Source organism: Mobula hypostoma, chromosome 11 (assembly GCF_963921235.1).
Source record: "Mobula hypostoma chromosome 11, sMobHyp1.1, whole genome shotgun sequence".
Taxonomy (NCBI): domain Eukaryota; kingdom Metazoa; phylum Chordata; class Chondrichthyes; order Myliobatiformes; family Myliobatidae; genus Mobula; species Mobula hypostoma.
Window position 1 is genome coordinate 79,469,380 of NC_086107.1, and position 16,801 is coordinate 79,486,180.

The following is a 16,801-nucleotide window of genomic DNA, read 5'->3' on the forward strand; positions in this document are numbered from 1 at the left end:
AGATCCTAGCATGGATAAGGCAGTGACTGATTGGCAGAAGGCAAAGAGTGGGAATAAAGGGAGTTGGCTGCCGGTGACTAATGGTGTTCCACAGGAGTCTGTGTTGGGACTGATTCTTTTTTTGTTATATGTCAATGATTTGGATGATGGAATTGATCGCTTTGTTACAAAGTTTGCAGACAATATGAAGATAGGTGGAGGGTCAGGTAGTTTGAGGAAGCGGAGAGGGTGCAGAAGGACTTAGGCAGATTTGGAGAATGGCAAAGAAATGGTAGATGGAATACAGTTTTGAGAATTGTATAGTCACGTACTTTGGTAGGAGAAATGAAAGGGTTGACTGTTTTCTAAATGGAGAGAAAATACAAGAAACTGAGGTGCAAAATAACTCGGGAGTCCTTTTGCAGGATGCCCTAAAAGTTAAGTTGCATTTAGAGTCTGTGGTGAGGAAGGCAAATGCAATGTAGTGATGACTAGAGTATAAAAGGAAGGATGTAATGTTGAGATTTTATAAAACACTGGTGAATTGAATTGAATTGACTTTATTTCTTACATCCTTCACATACATGAGGAGTAAAAATGTTAGTCTCCGTCTAAATGTGCAATGTGCAATTTATAGTAACTTATAATAAATAGAACAGTTAATAAAACATAGAAATACACACAAATCAGCGTGAGTTAATCAGTCTGATAACCTGGTGGAAGAAGCTGTCCCGGAGCCTGTTGGTCCTGGCTTTTATGCTGTCGTACCGTTTCCCGGATGGTAGCAGCTTAGAATAATTTGTGATTGGGGTGACTCGGGTCTCCAATGATCCTCCGGGCCCTTTTTACACACCTGTCTTTGTAAATGTCCTGAATCATGGGAAGTTCACAACTACAGATGTGCTGGGCTATCCGCACCACTCTCTGCAGAGTCCTGTGATTAAGGGAGGTACAGTTCCTGTACCAGGCAGTGATGCAGCCAGTCAGGATGCTCTCAATTGTGCACCTGTAGAAAGTTCTTAGGATTTGGGGGCCCATACCAAACTTCCTCAACTGTCTGAGGTGGACGAGGCACTGTTGTGGTAGTCGGTAATGTGGATGCCGAGGAACTTAAAGCTGTTTACCCTCTCAACCTCAGATCCATTGATGTCAATAGGAGTTAGCCCATCTCCATTCCTCCTGTAATCCACAACCAGCTCCTCTGTTTTTGCAACATTGAGGGAGAGGTTCTTTTCTTGACACCACTGTGTCAGAGAAATGGCTTCTTCCCTGTAGGCCACCTCGTTATTGTTTGAGATAAGGCCAATCAATGTAGTGTTGTCGGCAAATTTAATTAGCAGATTAGAGCTCTGGGTAGTGACACGGTCATGGGCATACAGGGAGTAAAGGAGGGACTTAGTACATGACCCTGGAGGGGCTCCTGTATTGAGAGTCAGAGGGGTGGAGGTGAGGGAGTTCACTCTTACAACCTGCTGGCGATCTGACAAGAAGTCCAAGATCCAACTGCACAAGGCAGGGTCAAGGCCGAGGTCTCTGAGCTTCCTGTCGAGCCTGGAGGGAACTATGCTGTTGAATGCTGAACTGTAGTCCAAGAACAGCATTCTCCCATGAGCATCCCTCCTCTCCAGGTGTGTAAGGACGATGTGTAGAGCAGTGGTTATTACGTCGTCTGTCGATCGGTTGTGTTGATAGGCGAATTGTAGGGGGTCCAGTTTGGGTGGCAGCAAGCTGCAGATGTAATCCTTGACCAGCCTCTCAAAACATTTGCTTATTATTGACGTGAGTGCGACAGGACGTCAGTCGTTCAGGCATGTTACCTTGGTCTTTTTTGGTATGGGGGCAATGGCTTCATTTGGAGTGTTGTGAGAAGTTTTGGGCCCCTCATCTTAGAAAGGACGTGCTGAAACTGGAGCGGCTTCAAAGGAGGTTCATGATAATGATACCAGGATTGAACGACTTGTCGTGTGAAGAGTGTTTAATGGCTCTAGGCCTGTATTCACTAGAATTCAGAAGAATTAGGGGCAACCTAATTGAAATCTCCCGAATGGTGAAAGGCCTTGATAGAGTGGATGTAGAGTGGATGTTTCTTATGGTGGGAGAGTCTAAGACCAGAGGTCAGAGCCTTAGTATAAAGGGCATTCTTACAGAACAGAGATCAGGGGGAATATCTTTAGCCAGAGTGTGGTGAATCTGTGGAATTCTTTGCCACAAGCAGCTGTGGAGGCCAAGTCTTTATGTATATTTAAGGCAGAGGTTGATAGATTCTTGATTGTTCAAGGAATGAAGGGATACAGGCAGAAGGCGGGAGATTGGGGCTGTACGGATAGTTGGATCAGCCATGATGAAAACTCGATGGACCAAATGGCCTAATTCTGCTCCTATATCTTATGGTCTTAGGGTCAAAGGAATTGAATTTACTGAGCAGCGTGGAACACTTCTGAGAGGCTGACCAGGTGGTTGTTGCATCAGGAATAAATTAACTTGGCACTCATAATGACTACCTGTATATCAATTCAGTCATGGAAGACTGCAGGTCCTTTTTTGGAGCTCTTCTGAGCCTCAGCAGGACCTACAGGAGATGATCATGTCAGCACTCATTTAGCTGAGCAGTCCTCAGAGCACCCTCTAAGGAACAACGAAACTGCTTGCATAGGCCATTGGACTGTGGGTGATACGCCATGGTGCCTACTGCTAAGGTTCTGGACCATCGCAGGCCAGAGATCTGGTATGATTTGGGGACCACGGTCAGAGGAAATATCAGATGGTATGCTAAACTGAGCAACCCACATCTGGGGCTCTCATTGATGTCACTTGTGAACTCTGATATGCAGGTCAGAGTCTGATATTTTGGGCATCACATGCATGAGGGGTTTATGGTCAACAAACGCTGTGAAATGGTGACCCTCTAGAAGAAAACAAAAATAGCGGACCTCCAGATAGAGCAGTGGTCCCCAACCACCGGGCCGCAAAGCATCTGCTACCTGGTTGCGAGGAAATGATATGATTTGGCGATATGAGTCAGCTGCAACTTTCCTCATTCCCTGTCACGGCCACTGTTGAGCTTGAACGCACGCGAGGTCATTACCCGCGCGTCATTCATGTCAGCGCGGGAAGGAGATCAGCTTCTCAAGCTTGCAAATGACGACGGGCTGAAAAGCATGTTTGACATAACATCTCTGCCGGCATTCTGGATCAAAGTCAAGGTTAAATATCCTGAGGTAGCCACGAAAGCACTGAAAATGTTGCTTCCATTTCCAACATATCTCTGCAATGAATGCAACGAAAACTAAATTGCGGAATAGGCTAGACATAAGGAACCCCCTTTGAGTATCGCTGTCTCCCACCACCCCTCGATGGGACCATCTTGTTGCAGGGAAAAAAGCCCAGGGCTCCCACTGATTCAGCGATATTGGTGGGTTGCAATGATTTTATATGTTCATACAGGGAAAATATGTGCTGTGTTGAATATCCAAACTTACTTAAAATGTTATGATGCTATTGACTTATAAGTGACTTAAATAACCATATAACCATATAACAATTACAGCACAGAAACAGGCGATCTCTGCCCTTCTAGTCCGTGCCGAACGGTACTCTCACCTAGTCCCACCGACCTGCACTCAGCCCATAACCCTCCATTCCTTTCCTGTCCATATACCTATTCCATTTTTCTTTAAATGATAATATTGAACCTGCCTCTACCACTTCTACTGGAAGTTTGTTCAACATTTACTTCAAGCTCCCCTGTCCGCCCCTGATAATTGACTTATCACTATATTCATGCGAGGAAAATATGCACTGTGTGTTTAATATTAAATTCGTTAGATAAAGCCGTTTAGAAACGAAATTGAGTGTATTAGCCACTTATCACCTATATTCTGGTCGAGATTAACACTCCCCCCCCACCCCCCGGACAGATTCGCCAAAAACGATTTGTGGGGGAAAAAATCGGCACGTATACGCATGTGCACTGGTGCCCGCTCAAGGCTTCATGGTCATTGTAGTCTTTCTCGGGGTAAACACAATGTATTTGACTGCTACTCTTGTCCGTTGGCAACCCTACACCCCACCCCCCCCACCGGGTCAGCCGGTCCGCAAGAATATTGTCAATAATGAACAGTGCAGAAAAGGTTGGGGACCCCTGCGATAGAGAAGCTCACAGTCAAACATGCTGTATTTCCTTCTGGGGAGAATGGAGCTGCTGGCTGAAGAGGGCTGCCACACACCTCTGACCAACTAATTGTGCACAGTACCCATAGCAGTGTCTGAGGCATCAGTAGAAATGAATTGAATTGAATTTATTTCTTACAGCCTTCACATACATGAGGAGTAAAAATCTTTACGTTATGTCTCCGTCTGAATGTGCAATGTGCAAATTATAGTAATTTATAATAAATAGTATGTACAATAAGATATACAACAGAACAGTCAATATAGCTTAGAAATACAATTGTGTCAGTGTGAATTAACCAGTCTGATGGCCTGGTGGAAGAAGCTGGCCTGGAGCCCGTTGGTCCTGGCTTTTATGTTGCGGTACCGTTTCCCGGATGGTAGCAGTTGGAATAGCTTGTGGTTGGGGGGACTTGGGTCCCCAGTGATCCTTTATACGCACCTGTCACTGTAAATGTCCTGAATCATGGGAAGTTCACATCCACAGATGTGCTGGGCTGTACGCACCACTTTCTGCAGAATCCTACGATTAAGGGAGGTACAGTTCCCATACCAGGCAGTGATGTAGCCAGTCAGGATGTTCTCAATTGTGCCCCTGTAGAAAGTCCTTAGTCAGTACGTACAGACCAGGTGAGGTCCTTGGTGATGTGTATACCAAGGAGCTTAAAACTGTTTACCCTCTCAACCCCAGATCCATTGATATCAATAGGGGTTAGCCTGTCTCTATTCCTCCTGTAGTCCACAACCAGCTCCTTTGTTTTTGCAACATTGAGGGAGAGGTTGTTTTCTTGACACCACTGTGTCAGGGTGATGACTTCTTCTCTGTAGGCTGCTTCGTTATTATTTGAGATAAGGCCAATCAATGTATTGTTATCAGCAAATTTAATTAGCAGATTGGAGCTGTGGGTGGTGACACAGTCATGGGTGTACTGAGAGTAAAGGAGGGGTCTTAAGAAACAGCTCTGGGGAGGGGGTGTTCCTTTGTTGAGGGTCAGTGGGGCAGAGGTGAGGGTGACCTGACGGTGGCCTGACAGGAAGTCCAGGCTCCAGATAAAGAAGGCAGGGTGAAGGTGGAGGTCTCTGAGCTACTAGTCAAGCCTGGAGGGAATTATAGTGTTGAATGCTGAACTGTAGTCCAAGAACAGCATTCTCCCATAAGCATCCCTCTTCTCCAGGTGTGTCAGGACAGTGTGTAGAGCAGTGTCGGTTGTGTCAGTAGGCAAATTGTAGGGGGTCCAGTGTTGTGTGGTAGCACGCTGCAGATGTAGTCCTTGACCAACCTGTCAAAGTATTTGCTTATTATTGAGGTGAGTGTGACAGGACATCAGTTGTTTAGATATGTTACCTAGGTCTTTTTAGGTACAGGGACAATGGTGGATGTTTTGAAGCAGGAGGGCACTCTACACTGGGAGAGATTAAAAATGGCTATGGGTGCATTGGGGAATGGGTGCGCCAATAGGATCGCACTAGAAAGAGCTTGTTTGGTGTCATCAAATGCCCTGGTCATATCCACTGACCAGTCAAGCACTTGATTAGGGGGCAATCGAATAGCAGCTACTTTTGATGGGAGGGGTTTTGCACCTTCTTGCAGAGATGCAATGGCCAAGAAAGGCAATGGTTGACAACCCAAAATGGCACTTAGCAGGGTTAATAATCAGCCCATATTACTTAAGCGCTCAAAAAGAGTGCAAAGATATATGTGTTCAGATTTGGATGCACTAGTGACAAACCTATCATCTAAGTAAACAAAAAGAAAGTCTAAGTCTTTTAATACAGAGTCCATCAGCCATTGGAAATACTGTGCTGCATTTTTCAGCCCAAATGGCTTGAGCAGACACAGAAACTGAGTTATCTGAGCTGTTTTGGGAGCTTCCTCCAAGCACACATGTGCCTGATGGTAGCCCCTAACTAGATCAACTTTGGAAAAAATTAACTTTCTGGCTTAATCACGAGGTTCATGCATAAGGTTCATTTATTTATTATCAAAGTATACAACTCTGAAATTCTTCCTTTTGGTAGCCATGAAACCAAGAAAGAAAAGGAAGGTAGAACAATCATTAGCCCCCACATCCCACCTGCACAAAAAAACAAATACAAAAACGGAATAGGTACATTAACCCCAGATCCCTCCTCCAATAAAAAAATGAACAAAAGGGAACAGGCGTATCGACCCCAATCCCCCTTCCCACACAAAAAAAGAGAACGATCAGGCAAAAAGCACATAATTTAAAAAACTTTAAGACTGAAAAGAAAAGGTCCCAAACAATCTCCAAACAGCAAATCACAGTCTCCAACAGTTCCAAAATCACATTCAAGATGAAAAACAAACAGAAAAGACATAAAAGAAATGAAATATATGGTTTCATGAACTATCGAGAAGATGTTCACCGAAGGAGCGTTGTACACAGGTGCCATCTTGACTGGAAGTCAAATGTGCTAAAAAGTCCTGGATGTGTGGAGTGGTGGCTTGTTAAGCTGTCTGTAATTGTCACATGGATAACAACCATCATCAGACTTAGGGACCACATGTTCCCGGAATCAACCTGTGAACCTCCTCTGGGCACTCTCCAGTGACAACACATCCTTTCTGAGATATGCTGCCCAAAGCTGTGACAATACTCCAAGTGCAGCCTAGCTTGGGGCTATTTGATTGGTCTTTCCATGTTGGCAAGCTCAGCCTTTGCGGTTGCCAGCTTTTCTGGGTCCAGTCAGTTCAGGCATGGACTGATGGGCCAGTTGTGGAAGTATAGTGCTTGACCCCATGTTTTGCGACTGTAGTGGAGAGCTTGGGCTTGGTGAGGTTTGGGAATTTGCCCAGCAGTCGAGTAACCTCACATGCGGTGGTGTATGCACCTGACTGAGTCATTGTGGGGAACTTACTGGGGAGCAAGGTAACGATCCAAAGTCCACAAACTGGTAGTTCTTAAAATTGACTAATAGTCCCTGGGTACACAGGAAATCTGCACTGAGCAAAGGTCTAGCCACTTTAGCCAGAACGAACTCTGGTGTATAACATCACCCACTGAAGCAGAGCATCACCCATCATGTCCGGTAGGTCTGGATCCTGCTGCCTGCCATTGGTGGCCTCCAGCGAGGTTTCATCGCTCTTTTCCTTCTCATCAATAGGTGATGCTGGCTGCACACTCACTCAAGACAGAAGACATAGTAGAATTAGGCTATTCAGCCCATCCAGTCTGCTCCACAATTCCATCATGGCTGATCCTGGATTCATCTTGAATGGAAGTCAAATGTGCTAGAAAGTCCTGGATGTGTGGAGTGGTGGCCTTGTTAAGCTGTCTGTAATTGTGTTGAGTTTCTTCGTGTTGAAACTCAACATGAAGAAGCTCAAACTTCAAACAATGGTGACTGAAACGGAAGGAGGGTGAATTTTCTGTGCTTGTCCGGCCACTGAGAGACATGGACGAGGAAATGCATTTCAAATATCTTTGGATGTTGGCAGGTAGATTTGACGATTTGATTCATCGTCTCCAACCATTTATTTCGCATCAGTGTACGCACAGTATACTCAATCACCATTCGAGTTTTAGCTTCAGATGGAAGTCAACAGGTTGTAACAGCTAGCTACAAACTGGCATCAAGCACAGAGTCCTCCATAATTTCGGATGTCTGTAAAGCTTTATGGAAAGCATTGCAGCCAGAGTTCCTTCCCTGCCCTTCAGTCGCCCAATGGGAAGCTATTGCAGCGTCGGAGGAAATGCGATGTTACCAAGCGGACCAATCACAGTTGTTGCGGTCTGTGTCGCCGCGATGCATAGTTACATTTTTGGGGAGGTGCGCGTCAGGCTATGGCATAGGGTATGGTGTAGGGTACGCAGCTACGCCGTACCTACGGCATAGATTTGACGCAGAAGTATAAATTAGCCTTAAGTCCTTCCACAGCTTACCTGGTTCCTCAACACTCCCTGCCTCTCCACCAATCTTTGTATCATCTGCAAACTTGGCAACAAACCCATTTATTCCATCATCTAAATCATTGATATACATCATAAAAAGAAGCAGTCCCAATATCGACCCCTGCAGAACACCACTAGTTACTGGCAGCCAACTGGAAAAGGATCCTTTTATTCCCACTCGCTACCTCCTACTAATCAGCCAATACTTTAACCATGCCAGTAACCTTTCTGTAATACTATGGGCTTTTAACTTAGTAAGGAGCCTCATGCATGGCACCTTATCAAAGGCCTTCTGAAAGACCAAATATACATCCACTGCATCTCCTTTACCTACCCTACTTGCAATCTCAAAGAATTCCAGTAGGTTTGTAAGGCAAAATTTTCCCTTAAGGAAACCATACTGACTTTGTCTTATCTTTACGTATCACCGAATATTCTGTAATCTCATCCTTAACGATTGACTCCAAATTCTTCCCAACCACTGAGGTCAGTGTATAGTTTCCTTTCTGTTATCACGCTAGAACAGCTTCTTAAAGTGAACCCCAACTCAATGTTGGTGGCTGTGAATTATGTGTTTTTCCAGCAATTGCATTACCCTACAATAACACTCTTAACTTCTCAGACAGTTTTTGAACTACTCTCCTAAACTGGAATTCAGTACCTAAAACTATAACGGATGCAGACTCAGCGAACATATTTAAACGCTACTTCAAAACAGAATTATTTAACCTTGCTTTTAACTAACATCTTTTTGACTTTTATTTTCATGTCTATTTTAATTTTATTTTCATATTTGTACTTTTATCCCATTGAGAAGCCCTTTGAACTACCTCATCCACATAAAATCAATAAATTTATTATAACATGCACATTTTCTGTTTCAGGAGAAGTTTCACAGTCTCGAGACTGGCATGGACTCATTCCTGCAGAACAACTACAAGCTAGTCATAGCTGAGGAACGCCGTCGCTATCGGTTCCTCGTGGAGAAACACTTCCACTTGTCCTGCAACTTCCTCAGTTTCTACACTAAGGTCAGCATTGCTTCCTCAGAGAATTCTGCGGCACAACACTTAGGTTTAGGATCCACTATTCTCTACTAGTAAATGGAAGAAAGTCGTTCAATAACCATTTTGTATTAACTGGGCCACATCCTATAAATCTTAAAAGACAGAAATGATTCAGATTCAGGTTTTTTATCAGTGAATTATGTTGTGAAATTTGTAGCTTCGTGGCAGCAATACAAACAGTAAAAATTATGATAGATTACAATAATAAACAAATAAATTAATACTCATTGACCACTTCCACTGAGTGTATGTTTGTACGCTTCAAGGTTTGATGTGTTGTGTGTTCAGAGATACTCTTCTGCATACCACTGCTGTTACTGTCACCTTCTTGTAGAGTTTGCACCAGTCTGGCCATTCTCCTCTGACCTCTCTTATTAACCGGCCATATTGACACACAGAACTGCCTCTCACTGGATATTGTTTTAGTTTTTTTCACCACTCTCTGTAAACTGTGGAGACAGTTGTGTGTGAAATTCCCAGGAGATAAACAGTTTATGAGATAGTGAAACCACCCTGCCTGGCACAAACAGTCATTCCACAGTCAAAGTCACTTAGATCATATTTCTTCCCCATTCTGATGTTTAGTCTGAACAATAACTCTTGTCTGCATGCTTTAATGCATTGAGTTCATTCACACATAATTGGCTGATTATATATTTGCATTAACAAGCAGGTGTAAAGGTATACCTAATAAAGGGCCACTGAGTGTATATGCACTTTGATAATAGTCTTACTTTATACTGATGTAGAATAGACAGACAGTTGCTAGTAACACACACAAAATGCTGGAGGAACTCAGCAGGTCCGGCAGCACCTTTGGAAAAGAGTAAACGGTCGATGTTTTGGGCTGAGACCCTTCATCAGGTCTGGAAAAGAAGATGAGAGGTCAGAACGACAAGGTGGAGGGAGGGAAGAAAGAAGAACAAGGTGGTTGGTGATAAGTGAAACCAGGCGAGGGGGAGTTTTGGGAAGTTGTATGGTGAAAGAGATTAAGGACTGGAGAAGGGGGAATCTGATAGGAGAGGGTAGAAGACCATGGAAAAAAAGGAAGGGGGAAGAGCGCCAGAGGGCAAGCAAGGAGATAAGGTGAGAGAGGGAAATGGGAATGGGGGAATGGTAAAGGAGTTTTGGGGGGGAAATTACTGGCAGTTAGACAAATCAATGTTCATACCGTCAGGTTGGAGGCTACCAGATGGAATATAAGGTGTTGCTCCTCCAACCTCAGTGTGGCCTCAGCGCAGCAGTAGAGGAGGCCATGGACTGGCGTATCAGAATGGGAGTGGGAAGTAGAATTGAAATGGGTGGCCACCAGAAATCCTGCTTTTACTGGCAGACTGGTAGGTGCTAGGTGAAGTGGTCTCCCGATCTATGTCGGGTCTTACATATTTGGTCCAATATTTTGTGCTGATCTTTGAATCTCCTCAAAGGTCAATCTAACTCTGCCATCCTACATAGCTCTTCATTTTTATATCAGGAGGCCATAATGGGAGCACTGGATGCAGAAGATGACCCCAACAGACTCACAGGTGAAGCGTAATCTCACCTAGAAGGACTGTTTGGGGTTTGCAAGGATAAGTACCCCAGGAGGGAGATCAGTGGGGAGGGATGAATGGACAAAGGAGTTGTGTAGGGAGTGATCCTTGCAGAAAGTGAGGGGGAAGGAAAGATGTGTTTGGTGGTGGGATCCCATTGGAGATGGTAGAAGTTATGGAGAATTATGTGCTGGACTCAGAGACCAAAGGGATGGTAGGTGAAGATGAGAGGAATCCTATCCCTAGTGGTGTGGTGGGAGGATGGGGTGAGGGCAGATGTGTGCAAAATGGAAGAGATGCAGGTGTGGGCTGTGTTGATGGTGGTCTGCAGCACCGGTTGAGTCACCGATGTAAGAAGAGTTCTAAGGTTGACAGAAAGGCAAGCATAGCTGGGACACATGCAAGTTCAAACAAAAGGAGTAGCCATGGGTACTGGCATGGGTCCCAGCTATGCCTGCCTGTTTTCAGCTATATGGAACAGTCTGTGTTCCAAGCCTACACTGGTGTCATTCCCCAACTTTTCCTACGTTACATCGATGACTGCATTGGTGCTGCTTCCTGCACCCATGCTGAGCTCGTCAACTTCATTCATTTTGTCTCCAACTTCCACCCTGCCCTCAAATGTACCTTGTCCACTTCCGGCACCTCCTCCCCATTTCTTGATCTGTCTGTCTCTATCTCTGGAGAAAGCTTATCCACTGATATATTTTATAAACTTGATTCTCACAGATACCTGGACTATACCTCTTTCCACCCTGTTACTTGTAAAAACACTATCCCCTTCTCTCAATTCCTCCATCTGCTCTCAGGATGAGGCTTTTCATTCCAGAACTAATGAGATGTCCTTCTTCAAAGAAAGGGGCTTTTCTTCCTCCACCATCAATGCTGCTCTCACCTGCATTCTCTTCCATTTTGCATACATCTGCCCTCACCCCGTCCATCTGCTACTCCACCAAGGATTGGGTTCCTCTTGTCTTCACCTTCTACCCACCAGCTTCCACATCCAGCACATAATTCTCCATAACTTCTGCCTTCTCCAATGGGATCCCACCACAAGTACATCTTTTCCTCCTCCCCCCCACCCCCCCCCGATCCCACTTTCTGCTTTCTGCCTGGATCATGACCTACATAACTTGCTGTTCATTCATCCCTCCCCACTGATCTCCCTCTTGGTACTTATAATTGCAAGCGGTATAAGTACTACACCTGACTTTACACCTTGTCCCTCACTTGTATTCAGGGCCCCAAACAGTCTTTCCAGGTGAGGTGACACTTCACCTGTAAGTCTAGTGGGGTTATCTACTGTATCTGGTGGCCCTTTTGTGGCCTCCTGTATATCGATGGGACCCACTTCTTCAAGCACCTATGCTCTGTCTGCCAGAAAAAGCAGAATTTCCTGGTGGCCACCCATTTCAATTCCACTTCCCATTCGCTTCTGCCATGTCAGTCCATAGTCTTCTCTACTGCTGTGATGAGGCCACACTCAGGTTGGAGGAGCACCACTTTATATTCTGACTGGGTAGCCTCCTACCAGATGGCACGAACATCGATTTCTCGAACCTCCAGTAATTGTGTCTCCCCCTTTGTCATTATCCCATTCCCATTTCCCTCTCTCACTTTATCTTCTTACCTGCCCATCATGTCCCTCTGGTGCTCCTCCCCCTTCCCTTTCTTCCATGGTCTTCTACCTTCTCCTGTCAGATTCCCCCTTCTCCAGCCTTTATCTATTTCACCAATCAACTTCCCAGCTCTTTGCTTCACTCCTCCCCTCTCCCAGTTTCACCTATCACCTACTGCCTTGTACTTCTTCTTCTCCTCCCCTCATCTTCCTGCTCTGACTTCTCATCTTCTTTTTCAGTCCTGTCTCAGCCCAAAACATTGACTGTTTATCTTTCCCTTAGATGGTGCAGAGGCTGCTGAGTTCCACCAATATTTTGTGCACATTGTTTGGATTTCTGGCATCTGCAGATTTTCTCCTGGTTTTGGAAGTTGCTAGTGTTGAGACCAGAGCCTCACATGTGGATCTCCGCAGGTCCTTTCAGGTCTGTGTGGAGTCACGTGATTGATAACACCATGGGCACCTGTGAGCTATCTAACCACCTGCAGCTCTTCACCTCATTCTTCATCTTCCTGCTTTGTTTCAGGCACGGGATTCCCTTCACAACAAGATTCCAGTGTGGAGTGAACACTCCAGTGCTGCATCGCACGGCAACATCTCCGGCAGAGCCAGCCCACGCATCTCAACAGTGCCTCCCAACGTGGTAATCGGAAAATTGGAAAGGCTGCTCCATACTCCATGATTTCCCAGCCTGAGTTACCAATTCTCCCAATGGCTGGTCACAACCATGACAACAAAGCAATGATTTAGAACATAGAACAGTATATGGCCCAATATAACAGCAGTTTGGTCCAATATTTTGTGCTGATCTTTGAATCTCCTCAAAGGTCAATTTAACTCTGCCATCCTACATAGCTCTTCATTTTTATATAATTCATGTGATATGGTTATTTTAATGACCCAAATATATCTGCCTCTACCAGAACTCCTGGCAAGGTGTTCCACGCACCTACCACTCTCTGTGGAAAGAACTACTTCTGACATCTTCCTTATGCCACCTTAAAATTATGTCCCCTGCTATTAGACCTTTCCACCCTGGGAAAAAGTCTTTGGCTATGCTCTCAGTCAATGTCTTTTATGATCTATCAGGTCTCCTCTCATCCTCCTTTACTCCAAAGAGAAACGCTCTAGCTCACTCAACCTATATTCATTGTCCAAGCACATTTGTTTCTGACACGTTCTGTGTGGTCTCCAGTGACAAAGTGGACAATGAACCAGAGACATGGGTTCAAAAAGCACCATGGCCAAAAAGGTATCTGAAACTAGGTCATTAAATAACAGGTATGAAGCTGGTTTCTAAAACAGGGTTCTTGAAAGTACTGTATTATTGTGAAAACCCATCTAATTCACCATTATTCTTTAGAGATGAAAATCCTTACCACATTTGACCACAATGAGGTTCCTGGAATCATTTTTGTGAACCTCCTTTGAACCCTCTCCAGTTTCAGCATGTCCTTTCTAAGATAAGGGGCCCAAAACTGTTCACAATACTCCAAGTGAGGCCTCACCAGTACTTAATAAAGTCTAAACATCACATCCTTGCTTTTATATTCTAGTCCTCTTGAAATTAATGCTAACATTGCATTGCCTTCCTCACCACAGACTTAACTGCAAATTAACCTTTAGGGAATCCTGCACAAAGACTCCCAATCATTTTGCACCTCAGATTTTCGCATTTCATCTCCATTTAGAAAATAGTCAATCCTTTCATTTCTTCTATCAAAGTGCATGACCATACACTTCCTGTCACTGCATTCCATCTGGCACTTCTTTGTCCATTCCCTTAATCTGTCTAAGTCCTTCTGCAACCTCATTTCTTCCTCAAAACTACCTGCCCCTCCACCTATCTTCATATTTTCTGCAAGCTTTGCAGCAAAGCCATCAATTCTATCATTGACATGTAAAAATAATCCATCTCAACACAGACCCCTGTGGAACACCACTAGTCACTGACAGCCAACAAGAAAAGGCTCCACTTATTCCCACTCTTCGCCTCCTGCCAACCAGCCACTGCTTAATCCATGCTTGGATCTTTCCTGTAATACTGTGAGCTTCTAGCTTGTTAAGCAGCTTCTTCTGTGGCACCAAAGGCCTTCTGAAAATCCAAGTACACAACATCAACCGATTCTCCTTTTCTATCCTGCTTGTTATTTCTTCAACTATTCTAATAGATTTGATATGGATCATGTACAGACCGAGGAGAGTATTAGTTCATCACAGGCATCATGAGTTGAAGGGACTGTTCTATCCTGTACATGAATGGCAGGGCAGGCTTGAGGGGCTGAGAGGCCTAATGTTGCTCCTGGTTATTTCTGTTCCAATAACCAACAAGTGCTACTAATGTACAGGAAAAAGAGAACCACGCACAAATGCTGGAGGAACTCAGCAGGCCAGGCAGCATCTATGGAAAAGAGTACACTCGATGTTTCGGGCCGAGACCCTTCATCAGGACTAGAGAAAAAAGATGAGTCAGAGTAAGAATGTGGGGGGAGGGGAGGAAGAAACACAAGGTGATAAGTGAAACTGGGAGTGGGGGGCAGGCTGAAGTAAAGAGGTGGGAAGTGGATTGGTGAAAGAGATGGGGGGATCTGATAGGAGAGGACAGAAGGCCATGGAAGAAAGAAAAGGAGGAGAGAGGTGATGGGCAGGTAAGGAGATAAGGTGAGACAGGGAGATGGGAATAAGGAATGGTGAAGGTGGGAGGGGTCATTTTCGGAAGTTTGAGAAATCAATGTTCATGCCATCAGGTTGGAGGCTACCTAGTTGGAATAAAAGGTGTTGCTCCTCTAACCTGAGTGTGGCCTCATCATGACAGTAGAGGAGGCTGTGGATTGACATGTTGGAATGAGAATGGGAAGTGGAATTACTAAGAAATGCCACTAAGTTGCCACTAAGAGATCCCGCTTTTTCTGGCAGACGGAGCATAGATGTTTGGTGAAGCGGTCTCCCAATCTACGTCATGTCTCAGCAATATACAGATGGCCCCACTGGGAGCAAAGAATACAGTAGATGACACCAACAGCCTGACAGGTGAAGTGTCACCTCACCCGGAAGGACTGTTTGGAGCCCAGAATAGTAGTGAGGGAGGAGGTGTAGGGGCAGGTGTAGCAATTGTTCTGCTTGCAAGGATAAGTGCTAGGAGGGAGATCAGTGGGGAGCGATTCCTGCGGAAAGCAGAATGTTGGGGGTGGGTGAAAGATGTGCTTGGTGGTGGGATCCCATTGGAGATGGCAGAAGTTACAGAGAATTATGGGCTGGACGCAGAGGTTGGTGCGGTGGTAGGTGAGGATGAGAGGAACCCACTCCCTGGTGGGGTGGCAGGAGGTGAGGCCAGATGTGCATGAAATGGAAGAGATGCAGCATTGATGGTAGAGGAAGGGAAGCCCCTTTATTTGAAGAAGGAGGACATCTTTGTTCTGGAATGAGAAGCCTCATCCTGAGAGCAGATACGATAGAGATACGGTAGTGGAATTGAGAGAAGGGGATGGCAGTGTGGGAAGAGGTACTGTCTAGGTAGCTGTGAGAGTCAGTGGCTTTATAATAAATATCAGTAGGTAAGCTGTCTCCAGAGATAGAGACAGAGAGATCGAGAAAGGGGAGGGAGGTGTCAGAAATGGACCAGGTAAATTTGAGGGCGGGGTGGAAGTTGGAGGCAAAATTAATGAAGTTGACAAGATCAGCAGGAGTGCAGAAAGCAGCAACAATGCTGTTGCCAATCTAATGTAGGAAAAATTGGGGAGTGATGCCAGTGTAAGTTTGGAACATAGACTGTTCCACGTAGCTGACCAAAAGGCAGGCATAGCTGGATCAGTGCCAGTGCCCATGGTTACACCTTTGAAAATGAGCATAATTTCTGCTCTGCATTCAGTTCAGTGAATTTGAAGCACTGTACTACAGTGCTGCAAACAGGTAAGATGCGGTAAATTGACTGACTTTGTTTCTCCCCACAGAACGATGCTTCCAATTTCAACAGCATCTCGAGACGCAGCTTTATACCCAGCCCTCAGCCTTTGAGAAGATGGAATGAGTTAAATGGAGCTGAGCTGTCACTATTTCCAAATCCCGAGCTGTCGAAATCAGGAGAAAGGAGCCCTTCCATGAGTAAGATATTGTGAAATACCTCATGCATTTATCTTTTCTTATCTCACTAGCAATTACTTTCATATTTTACTGAAAATCTTTGAATTGCCTCCACTTCTCATCTTCATTGTAATGTTCATGTAGAAGCTCTCATGTAAACTGTTACAGTTACGTAGTGATTAGCTTGAGTATTCCAGTGTAGTGATTAGCTTGAGTATTCCAGTGTAGTGATTAGCTTGAGTATTCCAGTATTCAAGATTGCTTATTGTCATTTCCAAACACAAGTGTAAAGGCAAATGAAATAATTGTTACTCTGGATTTGATACAGCGCAAAAAACAGAATAAGAGAAAGAATGCAACAATAAAATACACAATAAATATAAATAGGTAAGATAGCTTATATACATAGATTGATTGTATGTCCATAAAGTGACACTAGGT

The 16,801-nt window shown here is 44.7% G+C and overlaps 1 protein-coding gene across 4 annotated transcripts in view; it reads left to right on the plus strand.

The window, feature by feature from the left end:
- The window catches only part of LOC134353855 (brain-specific angiogenesis inhibitor 1-associated protein 2-like protein 2), a 187,872-nt gene that overhangs the window by 97,481 nt on the left and 73,590 nt on the right, over positions 1–16,801 (plus strand). For 3 of the 4 annotated variants that reach the window (XM_063062328.1, XM_063062329.1, XM_063062327.1), the window contains exons 7-9: positions 8,948–9,094; positions 12,807–12,923; positions 16,231–16,381. In XM_063062328.1, coding sequence (XP_062918398.1) covers positions 8,948–9,094; positions 12,807–12,923; positions 16,231–16,381 — 415 coding nt within the window. The remainder of the gene's footprint in view (positions 1–8,947; positions 9,095–12,806; positions 12,924–16,230; positions 16,382–16,801) is intronic. The other variant, XM_063062330.1, reaches the window with a different exon arrangement.